We start from the raw sequence: 22,337 nt of genomic DNA, 5'->3' as shown, positions 1-22,337 counted from the left end.
ATAGTTATACATATTTATAACTGTGGCTATCGATCGTTATTGCCATAAATATTATGCTATTGCCATATTCTTCTTGCCGGACTATAATCACAGAATTATAATCAATCATCACATTTGATCAGATAACTTCAGGTCGCACAATTATCTACAAATATTTCTTTCATGACTAATTTTGTCATAACAAGAAAGTCCTGATCTTTTCAGAGTCGAATGTTTATTATTTTATTCACATATGTGGAGTCAGTGTCTTTCACCAGCTTTGTATCAACGGTAAAGAGCAACTTAAAATATAACATAACAATGGATGGAGTCCAGTCTACAATAAAGTGTAATTTGGAAATTCTGCACAAAGAGTATCAGCAGATCAAAACATTCCAAAAAATGGAAAACTTAGATGACAAAACTCACAATGATACTGAACTGTCAGAAGAAATGAAAAAGTTAATTCAACATATGATTGGAACGATCGAGAGCATGATGATTCCTCAAGACCCCATGTATTTACGACTATTAGCAATGAAGACAACCCTGTTTTATGAACAATCAAAACTTCTCATCAGCCTAGGAAAAGAAATGGAAGCTCAAGAAATATTGATTACTGCATTAGAATCCATCAAGGATGTGGTATCCAAATCAGAGCTAGTATTTTTGGCCTTCAGAATAATAAATCACTATGCATATCTACTTTCGAAGCAAGGTGAATTCGAGAAGTCCAAGGAACTCCTAGAATATGCAGAGTCGACCTACAAAAGTTCCAAGAAAGAGTCTGCTGTCATTCAATTTTATGTCAGCGATGATCTATTTTCGCCTGATACTGTTATATCTTCTTCAACAGATTCTAGCAACAAATTAGAACGTTTGGTGACAAATAATTTACAGATGCTAGGATTTATCTACAATAAACAAGAATTGCATGACAAATTTGCTGAATATCACCATGAAGTATTAAGAAGACAACTTGAAATGAAGGATGGGAACGTCACTATGTGGGCATTAAGATCGGCCAGGCTTGCCTCCTACTTTCTCAGCAAAAACAGATTCAAGTACATCACAATTTTTCGGCTTGATATGGTTTACTTGCAATGAACATTTGCTCAATTCATGTAATTACTCCTATTGATCTAGAGAAGCAAGACATCATTTAGTTGCTGCAACACATGTACTCTATAGCTATGAAAAAGAGCTTGAGGCATTGGAACCACCAGACAACATGATAGAAAAGTAAAAATTTCTTTAATCAACAAATTAGTGTGAACGGCATATTATCTCGATAAAATACTTTTTCAATACTGCATCCAGATGGGACGAACTCCAGCAGAGGTTCGCAGACGTTGCTAGATGCTGGGTCAAATATGGCTTATACCTATTCAGTGTTTCAAAGACAAACATTATTTCTTCAATTTGTGGGGAGCCCAACCAAATGTTGGAAAAACTCTGGACTTCTCCATTTAAAACGGCTGATTTATATAAGCCAACAACATCCAAAGAAACGCCTATTTATGATGATAATGTGGATGAAAAGACAGGGCTTCCCGCTAGAGGCTTCGGCGACATAGTCGACAGGAACTCTCAACCACCCTGTGATGTAACAGATTCCATACCAAAAGCTTTACCAAGTTTGTTACAGGGTTCACAATCGCATAAAACAGAAACAAGGAACATTGATAACGTTGAAAAAAATGAAGGTAGAATCATTGACCACCTCATCCCTCTTGCTTTACAAACTATACTGTGCTGAGAGCGTCTTTCAGATTAGTAGTAGTGCCCACTGCTATGTTGCAATTTTGTAGGAGTACTCCTAATTTTTCCATCTTTGGATCTTACGGAGTGGGAAGAGCAAGTAACAGCTTCATTTATTGAAACCACGGTACAAGCAAGAGAGCTATTTCAGTACACACATTCCTGGTTAAAAAGAGCGAAAGTCTTCTATACTTTACAAGACCATCCTATGCAGTATATTAATGCAATATTAGACCTCAGCGAACTTCACAGATTTCTTGCATTTTACGAAGAAGATATTGAAAGGTGAATCATCTGCATTATTTGCAAAGTGTTTTAGTTGTTAAATAAAAAGACTAAGTCGCTGACTACAATTTTCAAGTGAATATATTTTCAGTCAGTACGCTGTACAGAAATTACGAGCTGATGCCCTGGAAACTCTAAGTACGATTCTGAAAGAAGTGCGACCGCAATGCTATATGGCTGTATCTGTTGAACTTCTGCGAGAGTTGGCTGAAGTGCAATTGGAAATGATGGGTCTCAATTTGAGACGCATTTATATCGCTCAAGAGGTTGTACCTGAAACGAGTGATGTGACACTTCATAAAATGGAAGCTTTGGCTGACATTCATTCCAAATTAGAGCACTTCAACAATAATATGTGGCATAACATGGATCCCATAGACTCTGGTTCAATACCTGTGTCTGACATCGCTGGAGATGTTTGTAATTATGTCAATTCATAATTTCGAATACTGCAATAATTTGAATAAAATTCGTCCGGATATATTGATACCAAGGTCTTACTTTGCATGAACTTTTGACGAATGCGTAATTTTTCCAATAAATCGTTTATTACACGCATAATATTGAGAATAATTCTATTATTATTTTCTCAGAGAATAATTCTATTTTTGATAGTTTTCAAATCCTAACAAAAATTGAAATATTCTGATGGATGGAATAAGGTCCATCACTTTTTCTTTCAATTATTTACACGAAGAAAAGTTGATGACTACTTCTTTTTTCTAGAAAACTTTTTTTTAGAAACACGTTTAGTTCTGGGGATACCAGGAATGTCTTTATAATTTCTTTTCGGTTTTTCTGCAATAGCTTTTTTCATGACATCAACTGCTCTCTGAGTGCCTTGCTCCAATTGAAATTCCATGCTGGGGTTTGAATATTTTCCGGAAAAACCCTTTGGGAAAAGTGGTTTGCTCAGTAAATTCTTCAACTGATGCCTCCTAGCTCTGAGTTGTCTTCTTAGATCCGCTGTTTCTTTGGTCTCCATAGTGGTTTCTCTGATAAAAATAATTACATTGAAATAATATTTCACCAATGAAAATAACAAATAGTCATACCGCGGTCGAAATCATAATTACATTGTACAGATAATTTAAGATATCATTAATAATCAATGGAAGATTTCTAACGTTGAATAAAACAAAAAAACTCACAATTGGTCTTCATCAAGCACAAGGTCCATATCTTCAACAGCTTTATGTAACCAACCTTTCTGTGCATTGTCTCTTCGACACATTAATTCTAAACGATCAATCTCACGGGAAAGATTAACCCTTTCTTTGACAGCAATTAAGAGACGATCTACCACTGGGAAAGTAGGTATGTCTTGAGCTAAGAATCAGATGAGTTACATTAGAGGTTGTTATGTAATAATGCGACACACAGAGTGGTTAATTCCATGCATACTTTTTCCGAGCGTTTTGCAAAGTCTGGTATAATATTGCATTTCTGATGGTTCCATTAGTAAGATAGTGATGCCTTCCTTTTGTGCTCTGGCTGTCCTGCCGCTCCTATGCACATACCCCTGAAGATTTCATAAAGCTTAGTCATAATTCGGCGAAGAGTAATTTACAACAAACTATTGCAACATAAAATCAGGCATTATACCTCAGACGTCCTGGGAACTTGGTAGTGGATCACATGTTCTACATTAGGTATATCTAAGCCTCTGGCAGCAACATCAGTGGCTACTAAAATACCATTTTGATTTTCTTGGAATCTGTCAAATGACAGAAAGTATCAGCTCAAGATGTATAGCTACATAAGCAGTGTCAAATAGTAACTTGGGGTTTACCTTTCAAGATTCTTCAGCCTTTGTCGTTGTTGCATACCAGCATGTAGGGGTAGTGGATTACATTCCAAAATTCCTAATAAAGTTGCAAGTCTTCTTACACAACCGATACTGTTGCAAAATACCAAAGTTCGACCAGCGTGTCTCTTCAGCAGATAATATAGGTAATAGTCTTTATGATCTATGGTACAAGCAATTCGGCATTCTGTTAAACCCGTCGCCGTCGCTATGAACAAGTTTGAAATTGAATAAACAGAAGCAGGTCTATAAGAAATATACCAAAAGATTTTTAAATCTTTTTTGAGATATGATAATTGCAATTTCTTCCAGCAAATGAAAATAATCAACAAAAAATTTACCTGATTTCTTGGTGACATCAACAATTTTTGGATTTGAGATTCCCAACATTTCAATTACTTTTTGTAATTTCTGTTCTGGTGTTAACTTTTGTATTGTACTTCTCTGCTTGGATTTTTTCCTCATCAAATACTGGGGAATATCATGTACCATGGTCAATGTTGCAGAAAAAACGAAAGTTTGTCGTTGCTTTAACTTTTCACTATCCTCATTGATTTTCTCTAGGAGACTATGCAACTCTTGAAAGTGTCCTCTTTCAATCATCCGATCCGTTTCATCAATGGCCAAAAATCTGTGGGGAAAATGGCAATAATTCTCAATGCAGGTAAGAATAGGGAATGTAGAGAGCTAGTACCAAACCATACTACCAAACCTTTAGCAAGGCTTGTAACACATATCAATATTTTTGTCAAGTTATTTGCTGAATGACATTAGTTGACCAGAACTTTGTACGTGTAACTTACCAAGAGTAAAATTTGTAATTAAAATCTATAGAAATTAGCTTATACTATTACTTGATATCGTTGACTTGATTGAGATGCACATTGCCTTCTTGTATTAGTTCCCACAAGCGACCTGGTGTGGCGACCACTATTTCTGGAAATTTACTCAAGATCCTCTCTTGTTTCACAGCGGCCATGCCTCCTACAACTACGGCAATCTACACATGAAAATTCGATGAACTAACAGAGCGGCAAGTTTTTTTGTAAATGATAGTCATCATATTACTGTGTCAACCTACTCTAATCCCAGTATACTTGGCAGCTTTGACAAGATGATTTTTAACTTGAATGGCTAACTCCCTGGTTGGTGTCAATATTAAAGCATACAAAGATTTTTTAGGCAATCCCTTAGACCCTTTAATGGTTATATTATCGATAGCTCTAACACAGCCAAAACCTTCCTCATTCAGCATTTCATTTCCTATGATTTCTTCTCTTTCCTCAAAATCTGATTCTTCTGCGCTATTACCTTCACCATCTTCAGAATCATCTGCTGAGCCTTCTGTGATAATAATATGGTAATTGAAACACGGTTAAACATAAGTAAAATATTTGGCTGTAGCAATTTTATCAGCCAATATCTGTAGGATATAATGGCAAGATACAAACCAGAATCTGAAATTTCTCCATTCGAAGATATATTTATCATATTCATATCACAACTCTCAGTACTGTGTGGTTCATCTATTTCACTGCTGGAATCCTCATTGATTTCATTTGAATTCTTATTCTCGTAGAGCTTCTTTTCTTCTTCTTTTTTTTGCTCTTCCAATATACCATTCAGAATGGGGAGTCCGAAAGCCAGTGTTTTTCCACTACCAGTTTCAGCAGCACCCAGAATATCTCTTCTTCCCAAAATTGCTGGTGCTAATGTCAAAGCCTGAATTGGTGTCGGAGTGGAGAAACCTTGATCAGCTAATGCTTGTAGTAATATATCAGGTACACCTAATGAAGTCCAAGAATGTATATTCATCGGCATATTTGATTTATCAAAGTTGGTGGCATCATTATCTCTCTCAATGTGTTGCTTCTTTTCCAAGTTTATTTGGCTATTAGATCTGGTATCAGACACTTCTTCAGTGATATTAATTTGGCTCTCTGAAGGCTTTTCCTTATTGTTCTTTTTAATTTTCAGCTTCTTCTCTTCTTTTCCAGTTTTTTTGAGTTTTTTTTTCTTTGTCAAATGTTCATCTGTTTCAGCATCGTCAATCTTAGCCCCAGGTTTTTGTGATTTGGTTTTCTTGTCCTTTACCTAATTTGTTGTTACATTTACATATTAATACTTCAATGGTATCATAGAAATCATTGAAGAAAAATATTTTTACCGTGTGTGTTTCTTTATCAGGCGTAACTAATTTGCGCTTCGTACTTCTTATAACACCATAATCTGTTAGTTCTTCGATTCCTATCAGCCCGTCAATACCTTCAGAGATAAATGCTCCATCCAATTTTAGCGGTTTCCAGGCAGCGCATTCTTCCTTTTTTATTTTTCCCATGTCTGAAATTATTTGGAATGTACTAATAATCCGTCTCTACCTACTTTCCACTTGATTATGTTTAACCTTAAATTTATACGCCACATGCACGCTAGCCACCGGAAACACGTGCTGTCAAAAGACTCCGGAAGCCCGGTGGGGACATCGGTGGCCCTGTTGGCCACAATCGCTGATAAACCACTGGAAATGTACACAAAATTTCTATAACCCGTGTCAAGTTCGGTTCCAATAGTTGCAACTATTGCAAACACGATATTTTGTCATTTATATTTTATTTCCAATCACGAATTGGGGCTTCTGCTAATCAACTATATAGTTACTATTATAATTTAGTACTTCACAATAAGTTAGTTTATTGCCATACAAATTGTTGATACTTAACCTGTAGTTTTCATTGTTACGCTTATAGCAGTGTGTTAATATTTACATCTAGTTTCATCATAATACTAATGCTTTCTAGAGATAATCATCATGTTTAAAACTGATGTCATAGCTGAAAATGAACAGAAACAGGATGACGACTATGCAATGGAAACCAATTTGCCAAACATGCCGAGTACACAGTCGAGCGAAAATAAACGTCGCAAACCTACCTGTATTATTGTGCTTGGAATGGCTGGTTCTGGGAAAACCACTTTTGTAAAAAAAATCACATCTACGCTCTATAATACTGGTAAACCATACGTCATCAATTTGGACCCAGCTTGTAATGAGGTTCCTTATCCAGCTAATATTGGTACATGATCTGAATAGTGATTGAGAAACTACGTTGTGGTAAGATAATTGTCGTAGCAAATTTGGCCTCATAATTGATTCTTACAGATATAAGAGATACAGTCAATTACAAAGAGGTCATGAAACAATATGGACTTGGTCCTAATGGTGGTATTGTTACGGCATTAAATTTGTTCTCGACAAAATTTGACCAAGTGGTCAAACTGATTGAAAAAGCCGGAGAAGAGCACGAATTTGTCATACTTGACACTCCTGGTCAAATAGAAGTCTTTACTTGGTCAGCTAGTGGTACCATCATAACAGAAGCATTGGCATCTGAATTTCCAACTGTAGTTGTATACATAATGGACACAGTGAGGAGTGTCAGTCCAGTAACTTTCATGTCAAATATGCTCTACGCTTGTTCCATTCTGTACAAAACGAGGCTTCCATTCATTGTAGTCATGAACAAGGTGTGGATCTGATTCATGATTCAGGATATCAATTGATAGATATAATTCGGATTGGCTAATCCCATTTCAATACAATTCCAGATAGATGTTGTTGAACACAGTTATGCTGTAGATTGGATGCAAGACTTTGAATCCTTCCAAACAGCTTTAGAAGGAGACAATAGATATATAAGCAACTTGACAAGTAGCTTAGCACTAGCACTTGACGAATTTTACTGTCACCTACGTAGTTGTGGGGTTTCATCTATAACTGGTGATGGGATTCCTCAATTTTTCAACCTTATCAAAGAAGCTGCAAAGGAATATGAAACGTAAGGATGCCTTTAATTGCCCCAATGATTTTTGTGAAAACCAGCGAGCTTTTTCTAAATAATGTAATGCTGTTTTCTTAGACTAACAGTGTAAATACCCAACTCAGTTAATGATTTAACTTCTCAGAGACTATAGAAAGGATTGGGAACGAATCAGAATAGAAAATGCAAAGGCACAGGAAGAAGCCAAAAAAGCAAAATTGCGCAAAGCTGCAGAGGGAGGAGCTGGGGATGTTGTCCCATTGATTGGTTCGGTTTGCTCTGGACGAGAGGTAGCAGACATTTATCTCAGGCATCCTGCAAATGAATCTAGTGACGATGAAGAAGGTACAGAAAATTCCAGAGAGATCCAAGAAGAACAAGACGAAAGCGATGAAGCACAGTCCTTTAGAAGCGTTTTTGGCAAACAAAAAACTGAACAAGATAGGAGAGCAATAAGCCAACAAAGTGGACCCAGTACCAGTAAAGGCAGTTGATCGGCTAAGTGTGATGTGGAGTTTGTACCTAAAAAATTATTATTCTCTTTGAAACGTATTGACAACGTATTTTCTAAGTATGTTTGCCTTGTAATTTTGTGCATAAGATAAAGTTTAGTATGTGTTGATTTTTCAGCAACAATGCATGCTGCACAAATTGACCACACTGAGTTGAATTCATCACTAATAACCAATTCCCGATTACTGTTAGGATTATCAAACTACTGGAGATAACGAAAATTGTTTTATTGATACTTCAAAAAAGATGATATTTACATACAGAAATCTTATATCAATCCTTGTCATCAGGGTCAGGTTCATCAAAGTCTCTCATTTTGACATCAGCTTCCTCTCCATACTGTATAATATTGTCTATCGTTAATTTGATATCAGCTATATTCTCCTCATCTTTAATATTTAAGGGATAAAATCTAACTAAGCTGTAATCTTCGATTAATCTCCCAAGAGCTTCAGTAAGTTTTCTATATTTTTTGTTCCAATGTCCCTTTTCCATATCTGCAAGCAAACTATGGGGATCTGGTTCTAAGTAGGTGTCTAATTGTTTTCTTGCCCCTTTGGATAATAAATCCATTTTACTTAGGATATTAACATGAGGCAGTTCCAAATTGATCATAACACTCAGAGCTGCCATAGTACCAGACAAGAACTTGGATCCATCAACCATAAATTGACTGTCAAGCAAAAATACACTGCATATTCTAAAATTTATATTCTGTAGCATCTCAACAAGCTGACGTATGACTGTCATGTGTGTGTACAATTCAATTTGTCCAGGACAGTCGAAAATTATGTAGTCTTCGTCAACATCGCCTAGTTGCTCTTCCAGCCATTTAGAATTCTCTAGTAGGTATCTGGAAAATGAGAATACACATCAAGTGGTATTTTTAACTAATCTGAGAAGCTAAAATTGTTGAATCATGATGAACAGTTGTGATACGTACTCCATGCAAAATACGAGACCTCCATTAGGACCAAATTTCAATTCCTTGTCCTCCATAGCATCATCTAAGTGAATCAATTCCCGTATATCTACAAGGGGTTCATAGTCGAAGTATTCAGCTGCTGGATCTAAATTGACGATCTCTATGACCTTTTTTTCATCAACTGCATGTTGAACCATGGTTGAACAGTAGGTGGACTAAATAAATAATTCAGGTCTAGTAATATCGATCAACCCTTATATAAATGAGTTTCAGTTTTAAGTTTACCGACAAGATTTATTTTCATCATCATCATGAATTCAATCATTTCCATAACAATTTGACGTTTTGGATAAGCATGTGGTTGCCATCATGATTTGAGTTGAATGACTTAACCTTAACATCGCAATATTTACCTTTCCACAACCTGCCGGTCCCATCACCAATTGTGCGTATCTCATCGTTCTGTGATTTCGTACGATAAATAGAAATTCAATTTGTCCATGAAATATATTTTAACCCATTTAATTTCAATTCATTTGAACAAGTTCGATGCACATTTTAAACTTTGAGTACGTATACTTATCAACGGCTGCAGGCATGTACAGGTTGATTGGCTGCAAATACTGAGCGCAAGCGCAACGGAGCCATTTGCTCGTCGAACTTCGAATCCTTTACTTCGTTTTCCCGCAACTTGTTAATTTAACTATAAATTTTTACATGGGATTCTAAAGATTATGATAATCCGCTGAGCTATTAATTGAAGTTCATCTGGATGATTACCATTGCTTAATTAATTAAATCAAAAATAGCTATACGATAAATCAAAGTTGGTGGACGCTGCATGGTTCGATTATGAATAATTTTTTTTTACATGCTACAACTTGTGAGCATCTCTGTAGATTGTATTTAACTGTAGAAACAAAATTCTCATTTACGTGTAACTGAATTTGGTACATTCGAATTTCACAGAATTATCATTTACGTGGCCTGAGCCGAAAGTGAAAAATTTATTCATAAAATTCCGACTTTGAATTCACAAAAATTCTTACAGAGGACGATACCTCATTTTTGTGTTTATAAAATCTCATCTGTGAGATCGATCATCCAGAAATGTCAAACTTATTCACTTGTGATTTGAAAATCTTTGGTCAACAACTTATTCGAAATATCGCTGAAACATGTTTGACAAATTTTTACCATAATAAATTCAGGAGTAAACATATGTTCAACTATCAATACCAGACACATCATACAGAAGATATTTAGTATGATAAGGTTATAAACCGTTTATTAATAACATTAAATTGCGATTCTTCCCTCAAAATTTGGTACAAGAATTAACAATTTTAGTAATAGCCAAACACAAGTATTTAACGTTATCCTAAGGTAATGAAACATTATAAATATAAAACACAACTTTAAATTTATGGAGACAAATCCAGCGTGAATATTAACCAATTGTAACAAAGCATGCCACTTTTAATGTTCAAAGATGGAAAAAAGTTATTGCATGACCCACACTGCTTCTATTCTTCTCCAATAGCTTCTAGGTTGCTTTTTTTTGATCTGGCATAGCTAATAGAGTCTTAGATTAGTTATAATGAAATGTCTGAATGACTTGTCAAATTTTGAGAAGTAGATGTAGGTTTGCACTGGCACTAATGGTGTGTGATTTTGACCTAATATTCCTGAGAGGCTTTGTCTCCCTTTCCAGATCCACCACCGCTTCCAGTCTTTTTTGGCAATAAAACTGCTTGGATATTGGGCAAAACACCACCTTGTGCAATTGTAACTCCAGATAGTAGTTTGTTCAGTTCTTCGTCATTACGAATTGCCAACTGAAGGTGACGTGGGATTATTCTGAAAAAAAATAAACATAAATGATAAAATACAGGTCTGAAGAACCTGGGATTCAGAAATACCCTGGCTCAAGCTTGCATCTCAGGACATTTATTTTAGACTTTAGAGGTCTACTCGAAGATCTTAGGTACTGAAAACGACAGCTGAAATGTTCATTTTACAGGAAGCTCTCTATCATAACCTCTAAAGATCTTCGTTAGTTATGATTGAAAAGAACGTAATAGGAAAAAGAAAAGTTACTTGCATCTTATCAAAAAACAAGTTCTTTTTTCCTTCAGCCTATCAGAATTTCATAGAAATTAGTTTGAACTGGGTAGCTTGTTTTTTCATTGCTATGTTCAACAACAGTCGTTCAAATACTCTTAATATTTTAGATAATTTGTGGCAAATTTGAAGCTAGAACAAAAAATATATCAAGTCTGAACTCTGAAGGTTCCATTTTGTGTACACATAGTATTTAATAACGGATTTTGAACGGATAATAAACAAGGTCAAGAAAGTGGAAGGTAGATAGGGGAAAAGGAAAAAGCATCAACACCAAACTGTATACTATAGATGTTCAAAAAAAATTATAATTTTCGTTAGCTGGAAAATCGAACCGATTTTTTATGGTACTTTGGATTAAAACTGAAAATGACATAGCACGTATCATATCAAGTTGCGAAAAGACAAGCGAAGCCATAACTAACCTGGTTTTCTTATTGTCTCTTGCAGCATTTCCAGCCAATTCCAGAACTTCAGCGGCTAAATATTCCATAACAGCAGCCAAATATACCGGAGCACCGGCTCCGACGCGTTCAGCATAATTTCCTTTCCTCAAAAGTCGATGAATACGACCAACGGGGAACTGTAGCCCTGCCCTGCTGCTGCGAGTCTTTGATTTTCCCTTGCTCTTACCTTTGGAATCAATAAATGTGATGGGTCCAGTTGGATCTTTAGAGTGATCTGTCAACTGTCGAATACTCACCTCCTTTGCCACGGCCAGACATTTTTCACGTTGATATAACAGGAACAATGATAAAAGTATACACGAAACCGTTCGACACGACGACTGAACAGCGAATGATGTCGGTTACTTGGATAGTCGGATGTCGTGTATTTTGGCGCCGGTTCCCTTGTTAACTGCTAGTTTGAGCGGGAAAATTTTTTGACACCGGAGGCTGTGAAATTGGTATATTTATTTCACGTTTGGAGGGCGCTACCACCGGGGACTTGAGATGTTGTTCAGTGGTGGTTGATGGTTTGAACGGAATGACAGATACTCAAAGGCTACCGTTGTGTCCGTTTTGAGTTTGACAGATCGGAAGTAAATTGGTTATTCATTCCCGATCGTACGTCATACATGCGCATGGTAATCTATGAATTTAGGCGTATTCAACAGGGTTAATCTCAAGGTAACTGCATAATAGTTTAACAGCAAAAACACTACTTGACACGTTGACTATCGTCCAGGTGCGCTGACGATACGTCAAAAGTTTTAACCTCAATTATTTATACCAAATCAAATACAACAGTAAACTATTTTACCTTTGAAAAAAGGTTAACAAATTCTTTTTTTAAGATATTTAACAGTGTCAATGAACGTAGATTTATAACGACAAAACTAATTGCTCTTTTTTTTTTTTAATTCCAACGTTTTTCCTACAGGATTCCGGAGGTGGAATGTATTCAGAATGGGCTTCCCTGAGTTCACTGATTCAAAATGGTTCAGAGGAGAGTCAAAGCGTTTTAGAAAAGTTTCACCCGATAGCTGGGCGAGAAGTGGCCTTGTCTATCGTGCGACAGCTTGCCACAAATCTGGGTATAACTCAGGCAGCTGAACACAGCCCATTGAGTACGGATCGAGAAGTTCAATGGTGTATGGAAGTCATTTGTTTCGGACTTTCTTTACCGCTAGCGGAGCACGACACCGTTAGAGATTGCGTGAATGTTTATTGTGAATGGCTATCTGCTTTATATTCATCCCCAAAGATTTCTGTACCACGACCCATTGTGGAGGACCCCAATTTTTATGCACGAAAAATTATCAGCCATTTTCATAATTTATTCGTACCTAGAAAAGGCGAAGGTAAGATGATTTTTTATTCCAACGATCATAGTACAGTTGGTACGATTCAAATAACTCACCAAAATCAAATTGACAGAGTAAATGAAAACTTAGAATGAATCATTCTGCGGCTTTCCTTTTTTAATTTCTGTTCGAAAATTTTTATTGACTCTTTTTTTCATCTGGATTAATGATTGGATTTCTATTTCCCCTTCACTGGCTGAAATATTTTTTCTACTACCATTACAAAGGATCAAAATGCAACCGATGAATACTCAATTCTACAATTTCCTTAACACTAGCAAATCTATCCTATTAAAGAAATCGTACCAACTGTTACTTAGTGTTATGTGTCTTTCATAATCACAGCTAACCACATTTATCCATATTTTTGTTCCTAGTCTGGCCTTTTTTGTATCAGGACTTAGGTAAAGGGCTAAACTAACATTTCTTATTATTCGCCTGCGGTGCATTATTCTATTGAAAAGAGCTTGGGTGCTTGTTGCACTTGGTTTTTACTAGATCAGCTTGAATATGTTTTGAATTCCCTTTCTCAGGAGCTGATACAATCAACAGGCAAGCTGTGCTATGTCACAGAGTGCTTAGAACTTTGCAGCAAGTTGCACGAGGTCCAGCAACTTTAGAAAGAGAAACTTGGGAAAGTCTGTTGCTTTTTTTGATTGGTATAAATGATGCATTGTTAGCACCCCCAGCAGTGAGGGAAGATGCGGGTGAACAGCTGTGCGAAAGAGTACTTGGCGTATTATTAGAGGTAATAGTTCTGTTCCCTTTAATAACTATCCTTCGAATCAATTACGATATTGATGGTGATCTCTTATTTCTGAGCATATGAAAAATTCTATTACAGGTATGGCTAGTAGCCTGCGAACGTAATTTTCCCTCACCTCCGCTATGGCGTACATTACGAGAGTCTTGCTTACGATGGCGTCACAGATTAGCCCTAGTCGAGCAGTGGAACCGCGTATGTTTGGCTTTGACTGCAAAATTACTGCAAATTATGTACGGCCCAATGTTTCCTGAATTAAAAATAAGTGAGTAGCTGTCCCACAGCAAATGAAAGTATTTGACTTCACAGATGTAGCAATTCTGCAACAATAAATTCGGAAATTAGCATAATGCATACTATAATGTACCAGGTGACGAAGATGTTCATCTGGTACCTCCAACAATGGCTGAAGAAGCTGTGGCACAAGCATGGTACAGATTACTGCGAACCGTTGGTGATCCTGTAGATTTATGTAGACCAGCGGTAGTTTCACAAACTCAAGCATTTTTACAATATGCAATCGCTAGTCCGAACGTTGTTGATCCTTGTCAGCATCCTTGCTTACAAGGTTTACCACAAATATTTTTAAAAGCCATCAAAGGTATTGCTGGTCAAGTCGATGCTTTCCTCGGTGAGTAGAATTATTGTTCAAGCAATGATCATTGTGATATAGAACTGACTATTTGATTGATAAAAAATTTACAACTGCACCCCAATTTTTACAATGCTGCAAATCATTACAAAAAAACTATTCTCGTGATATAGAACTTCTTGTCATTCCACAAGTAGTTGCAATAACTTATTTCACCACTTTCACAAATATTGGTGGTTTGAAGCACTATTGACGTGAGTCTTGCCTACAAGCGTCAGCAATGAGTTTTAGAATATCCCATTTAATACGTATCGAAATGCATTGTCGGTTACTCTGTTGACAAGTGCCATAGAGATATGTTATTCTCACTATCGGTAATTTTCTTCAGCAACTAGATTATTAAAAAATATAAGGACGTGTAAAAACTCTGACAAGGTGTAGAATTTTTATTTTTGTACATACAATTTTCAATCAGCTTGTGCAAAAATTCAATTAAGTTTGTATTTATGCATAAAAGGTTTCTCAGTCCATCAGGGATAATTCTCCCATAAATTTGATGACACCTGTCTTTGATGCATTCAGCACTTTTCAAGTATTTTTATTTTCGGGTTGTGGTCGCATGGCAATGCGAATGTTTCAGGGGTATCACAGGCTTGCTGCTGGGAGGAGTGTTGTGTAACAAGTGTTGCCTCTGGAAGTGGTGGCAGTGGGGGTGTGGCAGGAGACAAAACTAGTAGTAAAGATCAGCCTCAGCCCTCCCCCACTCCTCCAACACAACGAAGACTGGCCAAAAGCTTCAGCGTTACACCCTCTGCTGTTACTAAGGGTATTACTAGCACTGTGAACTATCTCTCGATATGACACCAGACTTTAGCACTTATATTGTTACCTCCTAGATCATTACTTCTAGTTGATAAATTTTCAGAATTGAAAGGTTTTCCTTCGAATGCATACCTTGGTAAGATCCGGTACTGTCTGATAGATGATCAATCTTGTATCGAAGACACACAAAATATCCAGGATTATTCCTTTAGATACGAATTGAGAATATTGATGACGTGTATAATACACAATCTTTTGATATCACAAAGTTTCTCTAGTACCTTTCTGTTGCACACTTTCCCTGTATTTTTGTCAAATGAACTCTTTTTAATTAGAATGTCGCTATCTGATCTGCAGTTAAATTCTCATCATAATCCGTCCAATCCAAAGTGTACGCTATTAAGAAAAAAAAAAATATAGCAGTGAATTTATGTTTCTTAATCTTAAACCAGTCAAGAAAAAATACTTGCAACTCATCATCCTATAATATGATTGACCAGGGATTCCAAAAGCTTCTCTAATTGGATTAACGACAAGTCGCATATCCAGTAATCCACCTGCATCTACACCTAACTCTGGTCCTTCATCAACTTCGAGCATTACATGTAAGCACGAATTCAGTTGTACCAAAAGTTCTAAATGTAAATATCTCGACAGCAGCAAGGAATCAAAAAATTATGTACAAATATTATTATTCTAGCCGTTGCTTCTTTAGGGCAAGATATTCGACCACCTCTAGCACCCGGAAGGCCAAAGTGTAACAGTATATTGCATTTATTCGGAGAATGGCTGTTCGAAGCAGCTTTTATAGGCACTGATGGATGGTCACAAAGTCTGCCACGTATGTATGATAGGTGATGTAGTTCGAAAATTCCAGAAATTTTTTGAATGGTTATTTCCTCCTTATTTTTTTTTCACTTGCAATAGAAACACATGTTACAGAGCCGTCAGGTGCATCAAAACGTCCATCATCTGTTCTGGTTGATGGACCAAGTTCATTGCAAGAATCTACAAGTGAAATTCCACCATCGCTTGGTATTGACCGCTATGAATCAGGCAGGGCTGAAGCTATGGGCGCACTTTGTAGAATTTTTTGCGCTAAAAAGACGGGAGAAGAAATTTTACCTGTTTATTTAGCTAGGTTCTACCAAGCTATGTATCATGGTCTCAAGATCAACGAAGTAATCTTAAATTTGGAACAATTCGTAGTACCAATAAAAGTTTCTATGCTATTATTTGACAAGCTTGTATATTTCAGACTCGAGAATGCGGAGAAACGTTGGCGAGTATTTTACTGAACTCAGCAGATTTATTCAGACTAGATCTTGATGGAGTACAAGTATTAGTACCAGCTGTTATTTCTGCCTTGGAAATTGTACTTCCTGAAAAAGAGCTAAAATTGAAATCTAATGCTGTATCTCGAGTTGAACTGAGACGAGCCTCTATACATTTATTAATATCAATGCTGACTCTTCCACTGAATCTGCAGGTATACACATGCCAGCTGGTCATTTGATACAAACATTATTAGTTTGGCCCAATACTTGAATAAATCTTACTTTGTGTTCTTTTTTGTCTGCAGAACCTTCCCATACGAGAACTACCATCTTTAACGGTGATAGGCAACCATGAAAAAAGTCCAGTGACATTTGTACAATTGAAACCAAGGCTTATGAACTTGCTAATTAATGCATTACAAGTCGAATCGGATCCACTAAACACGCACATGCTATTAGGTACACTCCAAATTATAGTCCGCGAAAAACTATCTGGTATTCGATTGTATGTTCTGTAAATATTATGCACAATTTCTTTATCAGGTGGACTAATGTTAAGCGTACAAGACTCTGCAGCTGCCGAAGAGGTTGAACAAGTTATGCAACCTGATACCATCACCAGTGACACAACGACCAATTTGCTTTCATCAGGTAAGAAGATGAAGTTATGAGGTGGTTTCACGATTGAATTAAAATCATGATTTGGTATGTTGTTATTTAACAAAGATATCGATTTGCGTTTGATGATGTATGTTTCCATTTCCTAATTTTATTGGAAGCAAAGAATTGAATCATAATCCCATAGAGTCATAAGATTAAGTGATGACCTCACTTACTTCGATGAATTTGTATGAGGAAACAGAAATACTTCTCAGAGTGTAAAATTTGCATTCTATTTAAGCTAAGTACTGTAATTTTAATTTCATTATTACTACACCAGTTTGTCTGCTTTTCACGCTTCTGTGACGTGTTGTTTCTCATTTTTATTTTGGGTTGTGTTCCGTTGCGTATTCACCATTGTACCATCATCACGTGCTTGATAGTCGCCAGTGATTCAACAAGTCAAGTAAGCATTTCCAGTGATCTACGTTCACTTGGAGATAGTTCTGATATTGTGACCCTTCAGGAGGAAAGCATTGCCTTTGGTAAATACTTGATTTATTTTTGTACTGCTGTAATAATATTGTGCACTCATTAATTGTTTGACCCGTAGCTGAATTCTCATCATATTATATGAATATTACTTGCATATTCTGTACAGCTAATGGATTCTACATAATTCACAATCATGGAAAAGATCGATGTTGTCTAGATATCTCGCAAGCACTTCGATGATAATTGAATTTTGTTACAGATTCAGCACATGCTCTTTTTGTACGAGCAACATATTTGGTTTGTCACAGATTAATTTCATCTTGGAAAACGGATTTGAATATTTCATTGGCAGCACTTGAATTACTTGCGGGTCTGGCGAGAACACATATTCGTGAAACAGGTAAAAACTGATTCATTTTATACTGTAAATATTCATGTAACTAATTGATTCAACTTCACATTGTGTCAAGCAGCAAGGAAGCTCACAGGTTCGACTTATCACCTGACTTTCTATTACAAACAAGAATTTTTTTTTCACAACATTTCAAATATCTGTATTAGGCCAATATGTGATACGATTACTACATTAAAATACGTATTCACACATTTATTATACAGATGCTCTAGAATGTAAGCGTGCAGTAAAATGGCTGTGTGACTACATTGCTTACCAATGCTGGCGACCACCACCGGCACATTCTAAGGATTTACATTCGTCTATTGTGGCAGCATTCAGTTGTCTGACTACATGGCTATCTGCCCATCCTCAATTGTTACAAGTTTGTATACAGTGTCAGAATACGATTATCTCTAAAGTAGTTCAACGAGCTGTGATAGAAAAATAATATTTGCAGGACAAAGACTGTCTCACAACCGTACTTGAAGTAGTAGAATTAGGTGTTTCTGGCACTAAAAGCATAGGGAAACCAGGAGAACCGATCAAAATGAAAGATGAAAAAGAATTGAAACCAGCGTCAATGCGAGTGAGAGATGCAGCTGATGCGCTTCTAACAATTATACTAGAACAGGTGAGTTTGATCAGAGGCCAATTCATGTGAAGACAAAAAAAAAAGTTTATTGTGGAAAGTTCTATTTTGGAAACATGATTTTCAGGTCGGTTATTTTCCAAGTGCCTGTGGTGCACAATCTCTTTCTTCCCTGCTTGATGAAGTTTCGTTACTTCGCCATTGTAATAGCTGGACTGGTGGCAGAGTAGCTCGCCAAGCTGCGGTTGAAAGATTCCGTTACTTTGTTGCCGAAAATGCTACTATGTTAGCTCTTCTCGAAGAACCATTAGGCAATGATCAAGACCCACAACCAACTGTGACCGTGTTGATTAGAGGTCCTTTCGGTCGTCATGCTTGGACTATGCAACTCCGACATCTGCCTCGGCACAAATCTAGCGTGAGAAGTATGAACACAAATCCTGGGCGGCCGTTACCTTTAGCAGAGGCTGCCCCACGACCAGAATATAAACCTAGATTCTTCCCAGATAATGTTGATCGTATTCCTCACTGTAGAGTGTAAGTGTTTCATATATGATAGAGTTAATTGATCGCTGATTAGTAAAGTCTTATTAGACCTTCAACGTTTGATTTGCTTATCAAATGTAACAGGGATGAGTCAATACCAAGTCTGGAAGCGGTTATGAATGATAATGATGTGATGAAGAACGAACACAATCTTTTATCTCAATTACTTGATCGACAAATTAATCTGGAATCAAAGTACAGCAATGATTTTAACAAAACTATGGATGATAAGGTTGAAGAATGTGCACCGCCAATAATTTGTCATGAGTTCCAAACAGCTAGGCTTTTCTTGAGCCACTTTGGTTTTTTAAACCTGGATAATAATGATAACGAAAATTCAACTACGAGCGGTCTTACAGCTCTAGACCCAACAATGCCAGGGTTCTGCATAGACTTGGAGAACTTGGATCACACAAGTCCAAGGACCTGTGATACAGTCCACATATTTTACGTTCGAGCTGGTCAAAAGTCTCCAGATGAAATACTTTCTAATGTGGTAAATTTTGACCCATGATTATGAAAATTCGCATTGCATGTTTGATTTGAAAGGCCTTGGAGGCTCATAATTTTTCCCTTTCTGTAAATTTTATTAAATAGTTACATGAGACAAATGTTTCTCCACATTTTCTGGAATTTCTGAGCTCTCTTGGCTGGCCAGTCTCGGTATCAACCCATGCAGGATGGACTGGTCATGTTTCTACTTCATGGCGAGCTACGTTACCAATTAATGTACCTCAACCAGCCCACAGTGATCATGGAGGAGCTTTATACAACGGTGACACTCACATTTTGTACTGGGCTGATGTCAGCTCAGAAGTAGCGTTCATAGTCCCAACACATTCGGTGGGAAATATGACTTCTGATTCCATGGATGAATCGAATTATAATAGTGATATTAGTGGTAGTCAAGGTATGACTTCTCATTTTTTTTATTACATTAGTTTAGTCAGACATTACAAAGGCATATGCGTTTTGTTCTAGCTTGGTTTGAGCGGAGCATCAGCGAAAGTACCAGTTCTCGTCCATATTCAGTAAATCAGTCTGGAACTCCAAACTCTCGAGCTATGTCACTTGACCTCGACAAACAGCCCCCGAGCATACCAGGCTCGGGTCCATCTAGTACATCAAGTGCCGATCCGATTAAACCAAGACGAATTACAAAGCATTCTCTCCCAATGCAAACTGATACACGAATATTAGTTGTTTGGTTGGAAAGCCTAGAGGATCACTTGCAATTTCCCATTGGTGAGTAAATAACAAGTGGATGATAAAAAAATATAGTCATGAATTCGCTTCTCGATTTTCACAATTATCTGAACTCTCAAGATCATAAAATAGAAGTAAATAAAGTTTTTGTGCTGGATGTCCATCGAAGTGTGTTGATTAGTTTATTCTCTTTGATCTATCAAGTGGGATTGAATGTGTCTTTATCACCTATATTCATTGAAAGTTACTACTGTATAACTGATTAATAACAATCTGAATACTTGTTGCAGCTGACCTTCTAGCTTGCACTAACACTGGACTCGAACATTCGAATGGTGTCAGACCTTCTGACGTACAAGTGATTTTTCTACATTCATTGTCCAGTGGCCTAATGAGAGTTAGATTGCAAGGTCCTGTATCTAGAATAAATTTAGCTACGCCTCTGGTCGATGGTATGGTGCTTTCTCGAAGAGTATTGGGTACATTGGTAAGACAGACCGCCTTGAATATGGGTCGAAGACGAAGGCTGGACAATGATAGGTAAGGTTCATTTTTGAAGAAAATACTAATTAAAGTTGACTGCTACACGATCTTACGTTATCTAATTATTTTTAAGAGAATTCCTTGGATCAATAAAAATCATGAAGGTATTTAAAAAAATATTTTTATTCTTTCAGCTACCATCCACCGCACGTCCGAAGGCGGTTGAAAGTCCAAGACATGGTGCAAAAATATCGAAGTAATCTTAGTCAACCAGAACTGTTGACATTTTTATTTAGTAGTCCACAAAATTAAAGAACCCTCCATTTTTTAGAACCTTTTTTTCGACATGATATTGTATAGGTGCAATCGTGTAGCTCTATAGGCTACGATATTATTTCTAACAAGTTTAACAAACTCAGTCAGAACTGAGAGTTCGAACGATAAATTTGCTAACAATAGCATTACTATCCGTAATATTACATAAAATGCGGTACTAATATTCAGTCGATGCTTCAAGTAACAAACAAAGCAGCATACAATACATTAATGCGTCTACCAAGAACCAAGTACCCATTCCACATTCTTATCAGAACAGATTAAGACAATGCATATGAATTTATGTATTCTAAGAGAATCTCTACAATCTAGACCTAATAGTTTCCTGACGTTACTTTTATGACGTTTTTTTTTTATCAAGCATAGTTGCCTGGCACCGATGGATGTACTGTTAGATTATTCCGACTGTTACCTATTTTCACGTTTATTTTTTCAGCCGTACTCGATACTGATCCATTATTTTCATCGGTAACACCATTGATTGACTATATCTATGATAATACTTACGTAGTATGGTTGTTCAATGGTGAAATTGGCATCCCATCAACAAATGTATCAATTATTGTATGGAAGTTGTATGATATACCCTCACAGTATGTAAAACATATATTATTATATTATATATAGCAATTTATATTTATTAATATATAAGAGATGAAAAAAAGTATTATGATAACAGTTTTGTTATATTTTAATAAATTATTGCATGTGCTACTAAAATACATCTAAATAGTTACATATATGTGGCATTCCACGTCGAAACGGGCAACTTTTTCGACGACTTGAGGGGTCTCAGAATCCATGCTGAGACCACTTATGAACGCCAAAAGTCAAGATTTTCAAAACCTACGATTTATGGTGAAGACTGCGAATTTCGACGTTTCCGCTATTTTCAATATTTCTGCCTCGGTAGACCCGAAGAAAAAAACTTGCTAGAATGAAGTATTCGATAGGATTTTTTCCGTACTTTGATACGAGATCATCCATTTTGTTACAAACGAACTACAAGACCACGTAATCACGACTTCAAAATCCCAATTCCATTTATCTCGAAACTCTCCATGCTTAACATTTTTTTTTAATTCTAAGGTACCCCTTGGATTTTTTTCGATTTTCGGCCAACAAAACATATTTTATTTTATATGCTTTTCTTATGTATTTTGATTTCAGGAATTCGAATTTAGAAGTTAACTTAATCTCTCTATAAAATTG

General features: G+C 36.5%; 6 protein-coding genes across 14 annotated transcripts; 3 read left to right on the top strand and 3 right to left on the bottom strand.

Annotated features, from left to right (window-relative positions):
* Nucleotides 1-115: 115 nt before the first annotated feature.
* On the top strand, nt 116-2,512 carry LOC105683958 (KIF-binding protein-like). The gene is made up of 5 exons (XM_020851219.2): nt 116-1,043; nt 1,126-1,221; nt 1,300-1,685; nt 1,791-2,025; nt 2,117-2,512. The coding sequence occupies exons 1-5, from the start codon at nt 211-213 to the stop codon at nt 2,463-2,465; spliced, it is 1,899 nt and encodes a 632-aa protein (XP_020706878.2). The 5' UTR covers nt 116-210; the 3' UTR covers nt 2,466-2,512.
* A 39-nt stretch (nt 2,513-2,551) lies between these two features.
* LOC105684007 (ATP-dependent RNA helicase DDX24) lies at nt 2,552-6,353 on the bottom strand. Its single transcript, XM_012397054.3, has 11 exons — nt 6,237-6,353; nt 6,000-6,172; nt 5,284-5,926; nt 4,914-5,176; nt 4,687-4,832; nt 4,174-4,463; nt 3,818-4,040; nt 3,631-3,742; nt 3,430-3,547; nt 3,177-3,354; nt 2,552-3,020 (listed from the first exon to the last, which is right to left on the bottom strand). Exons 2-11 carry the CDS (start codon nt 6,168-6,170, stop codon nt 2,735-2,737), a joined length of 2,430 nt encoding a protein of 809 aa, XP_012252477.2. The 5' UTR covers nt 6,171-6,172; nt 6,237-6,353; the 3' UTR covers nt 2,552-2,734.
* Nucleotides 6,304-8,305, top strand: LOC105684053 (GPN-loop GTPase 1). 3 transcript variants are annotated; one of them, XM_048649355.1, is made up of 5 exons: nt 6,304-6,358; nt 6,664-6,906; nt 6,993-7,357; nt 7,439-7,668; nt 7,796-8,305. In XM_048649355.1, the coding sequence occupies exons 2-5, from the start codon at nt 6,699-6,701 to the stop codon at nt 8,142-8,144; spliced, it is 1,152 nt and encodes a 383-aa protein (XP_048505312.1). In that variant the 5' UTR covers nt 6,304-6,358; nt 6,664-6,698; the 3' UTR covers nt 8,145-8,305. The 3 variants fall into 3 exon arrangements, with proteins under 3 accessions (XP_048505312.1, XP_048505311.1, XP_012252577.2); XM_048649354.1 differs by having other exon boundaries at nt 6,358-6,516; XM_012397154.3 differs by lacking the exon at nt 6,304-6,358 and adding an exon at nt 6,363-6,516 and having other exon boundaries at nt 6,631-6,906.
* A 70-nt stretch (nt 8,306-8,375) lies between these two features.
* Nucleotides 8,376-10,211, bottom strand: LOC105684054 (GPN-loop GTPase 3). The gene is made up of 3 exons (XM_012397159.3): nt 9,502-10,211; nt 9,107-9,303; nt 8,376-9,016 (listed from the first exon to the last, which is right to left on the bottom strand). The coding sequence occupies exons 1-3, from the start codon at nt 9,544-9,546 to the stop codon at nt 8,437-8,439; spliced, it is 822 nt and encodes a 273-aa protein (XP_012252582.2). The 5' UTR covers nt 9,547-10,211; the 3' UTR covers nt 8,376-8,436.
* A 138-nt stretch (nt 10,212-10,349) lies between these two features.
* Nucleotides 10,350-12,077, bottom strand: LOC105684019 (histone H2A-like). The gene is made up of 3 exons (XM_012397100.3): nt 11,916-12,077; nt 11,638-11,845; nt 10,350-10,948 (listed from the first exon to the last, which is right to left on the bottom strand). The coding sequence occupies exons 1-3, from the start codon at nt 11,935-11,937 to the stop codon at nt 10,768-10,770; spliced, it is 411 nt and encodes a 136-aa protein (XP_012252523.1). The 5' UTR covers nt 11,938-12,077; the 3' UTR covers nt 10,350-10,767.
* A 113-nt stretch (nt 12,078-12,190) lies between these two features.
* On the top strand, nt 12,191-21,789 carry LOC105684018 (ral GTPase-activating protein subunit beta). Of its 7 annotated transcripts, none has more exons than XM_012397093.3 (24): nt 12,191-12,342; nt 12,596-13,016; nt 13,397-13,423; nt 13,553-13,767; nt 13,864-14,047; nt 14,153-14,413; nt 15,015-15,200; nt 15,697-15,801; nt 15,897-16,037; nt 16,139-16,377; nt 16,455-16,685; nt 16,779-16,932; nt 17,017-17,124; nt 17,517-17,618; nt 17,828-17,968; nt 18,042-18,056; nt 18,187-18,347; nt 18,423-18,596; nt 18,682-19,091; nt 19,185-19,596; nt 19,698-20,010; nt 20,082-20,345; nt 20,597-20,846; nt 20,984-21,789. In XM_012397093.3, exons 1-24 carry the CDS (start codon nt 12,307-12,309, stop codon nt 21,099-21,101), a joined length of 4,668 nt encoding a protein of 1,555 aa, XP_012252516.2. In that variant the 5' UTR covers nt 12,191-12,306; the 3' UTR covers nt 21,102-21,789. The 7 variants fall into 7 exon arrangements, with proteins under 7 accessions (XP_012252516.2, XP_048505288.1, XP_048505290.1 ...); XM_048649331.1 differs by having other exon boundaries at nt 16,124-16,377; XM_048649334.1 differs by lacking the exon at nt 12,191-12,342 and adding an exon at nt 12,352-12,487 and having other exon boundaries at nt 16,124-16,377.
* Nucleotides 21,790-22,337: the final 548 nt, after the last annotated feature.

Source organism: Athalia rosae, chromosome 2 (genome assembly GCF_917208135.1).
Source record: "Athalia rosae chromosome 2, iyAthRosa1.1, whole genome shotgun sequence".
Classification (NCBI taxonomy): domain Eukaryota; kingdom Metazoa; phylum Arthropoda; class Insecta; order Hymenoptera; family Athaliidae; genus Athalia; species Athalia rosae.
This window is presented reverse-complemented; position numbering and strand designations above follow the sequence as displayed.

What these genes read in the sequence shown, in the direction of transcription:
- LOC105683958 (XM_020851219.2), top strand. Translation starts at nt 211, where the DNA reads ATGTTTATTATTTTATTCACATATGTGGAGTCAGTGTCTTTCACCAGC. An exon ending in CCAGACAACATGATAGAAAA is followed by an intron (nt 1,222 to 1,299) that starts GTAAAAATTTCT and finishes TACTGCATCCAG; the next exon opens with ATGGGACGAACTCCAGCAGA. An exon ending in TACGAAGAAGATATTGAAAG is followed by an intron (nt 2,026 to 2,116) that starts GTGAATCATCTG and finishes ATATATTTTCAG; the next exon opens with TCAGTACGCTGTACAGAAAT.
- LOC105684007 (XM_012397054.3), bottom strand. Translation starts at nt 6,170, where the DNA reads ATGGGAAAAATAAAAAAGGAAGAATGCGCTGCCTGGAAACCGCTAAAA. An exon ending in CCAAGTATACTGGGATTAGA is followed by an intron (nt 4,833 to 4,913) that starts GTAGGTTGACAC and finishes TTTCATGTGTAG; the next exon opens with ATTGCCGTAGTTGTAGGAGG. An exon ending in GTGCTTGATGAAGACCAATT is followed by an intron (nt 3,021 to 3,176) that starts GTGAGTTTTTTT and finishes TATTTTTATCAG; the next exon opens with AGAAACCACTATGGAGACCA.
- LOC105684053 (XM_012397154.3), top strand. Translation starts at nt 6,642, where the DNA reads ATGTTTAAAACTGATGTCATAGCTGAAAATGAACAGAAACAGGATGAC. An exon ending in TCCTTATCCAGCTAATATTG is followed by an intron (nt 6,907 to 6,992) that starts GTACATGATCTG and finishes TGATTCTTACAG; the next exon opens with ATATAAGAGATACAGTCAAT. An exon ending in TCATTGTAGTCATGAACAAG is followed by an intron (nt 7,358 to 7,438) that starts GTGTGGATCTGA and finishes ATACAATTCCAG; the next exon opens with ATAGATGTTGTTGAACACAG.
- LOC105684054 (XM_012397159.3), bottom strand. Translation starts at nt 9,546, where the DNA reads ATGAGATACGCACAATTGGTGATGGGACCGGCAGGTTGTGGAAAG. An exon ending in GACCGGCAGGTTGTGGAAAG is followed by an intron (nt 9,304 to 9,501) that starts GTAAATATTGCG and finishes TTATTTATTTAG; the next exon opens with TCCACCTACTGTTCAACCAT. An exon ending in GGTCTCGTATTTTGCATGGA is followed by an intron (nt 9,017 to 9,106) that starts GTACGTATCACA and finishes CTCATTTTCCAG; the next exon opens with ATACCTACTAGAGAATTCTA.
- LOC105684019 (XM_012397100.3), bottom strand. Translation starts at nt 11,937, where the DNA reads ATGTCTGGCCGTGGCAAAGGAG. An exon ending in GTCTGGCCGTGGCAAAGGAG is followed by an intron (nt 11,846 to 11,915) that starts GTGAGTATTCGA and finishes TTGATTCCAAAG; the next exon opens with GTAAGAGCAAGGGAAAATCA. An exon ending in AGAGACAATAAGAAAACCAG is followed by an intron (nt 10,949 to 11,637) that starts GTTAGTTATGGC and finishes ATTTTTTTTCAG; the next exon opens with AATAATCCCACGTCACCTTC.
- LOC105684018 (XM_048649331.1), top strand. Translation starts at nt 12,307, where the DNA reads ATGAATTTAGGCGTATTCAACAGGGTTAATCTCAAG. An exon ending in TTTTTTGTATCAGGACTTAG is followed by an intron (nt 13,424 to 13,552) that starts GTAAAGGGCTAA and finishes TCCCTTTCTCAG; the next exon opens with GAGCTGATACAATCAACAGG. An exon ending in TAACAATTATACTAGAACAG is followed by an intron (nt 18,597 to 18,681) that starts GTGAGTTTGATC and finishes CATGATTTTCAG; the next exon opens with GTCGGTTATTTTCCAAGTGC.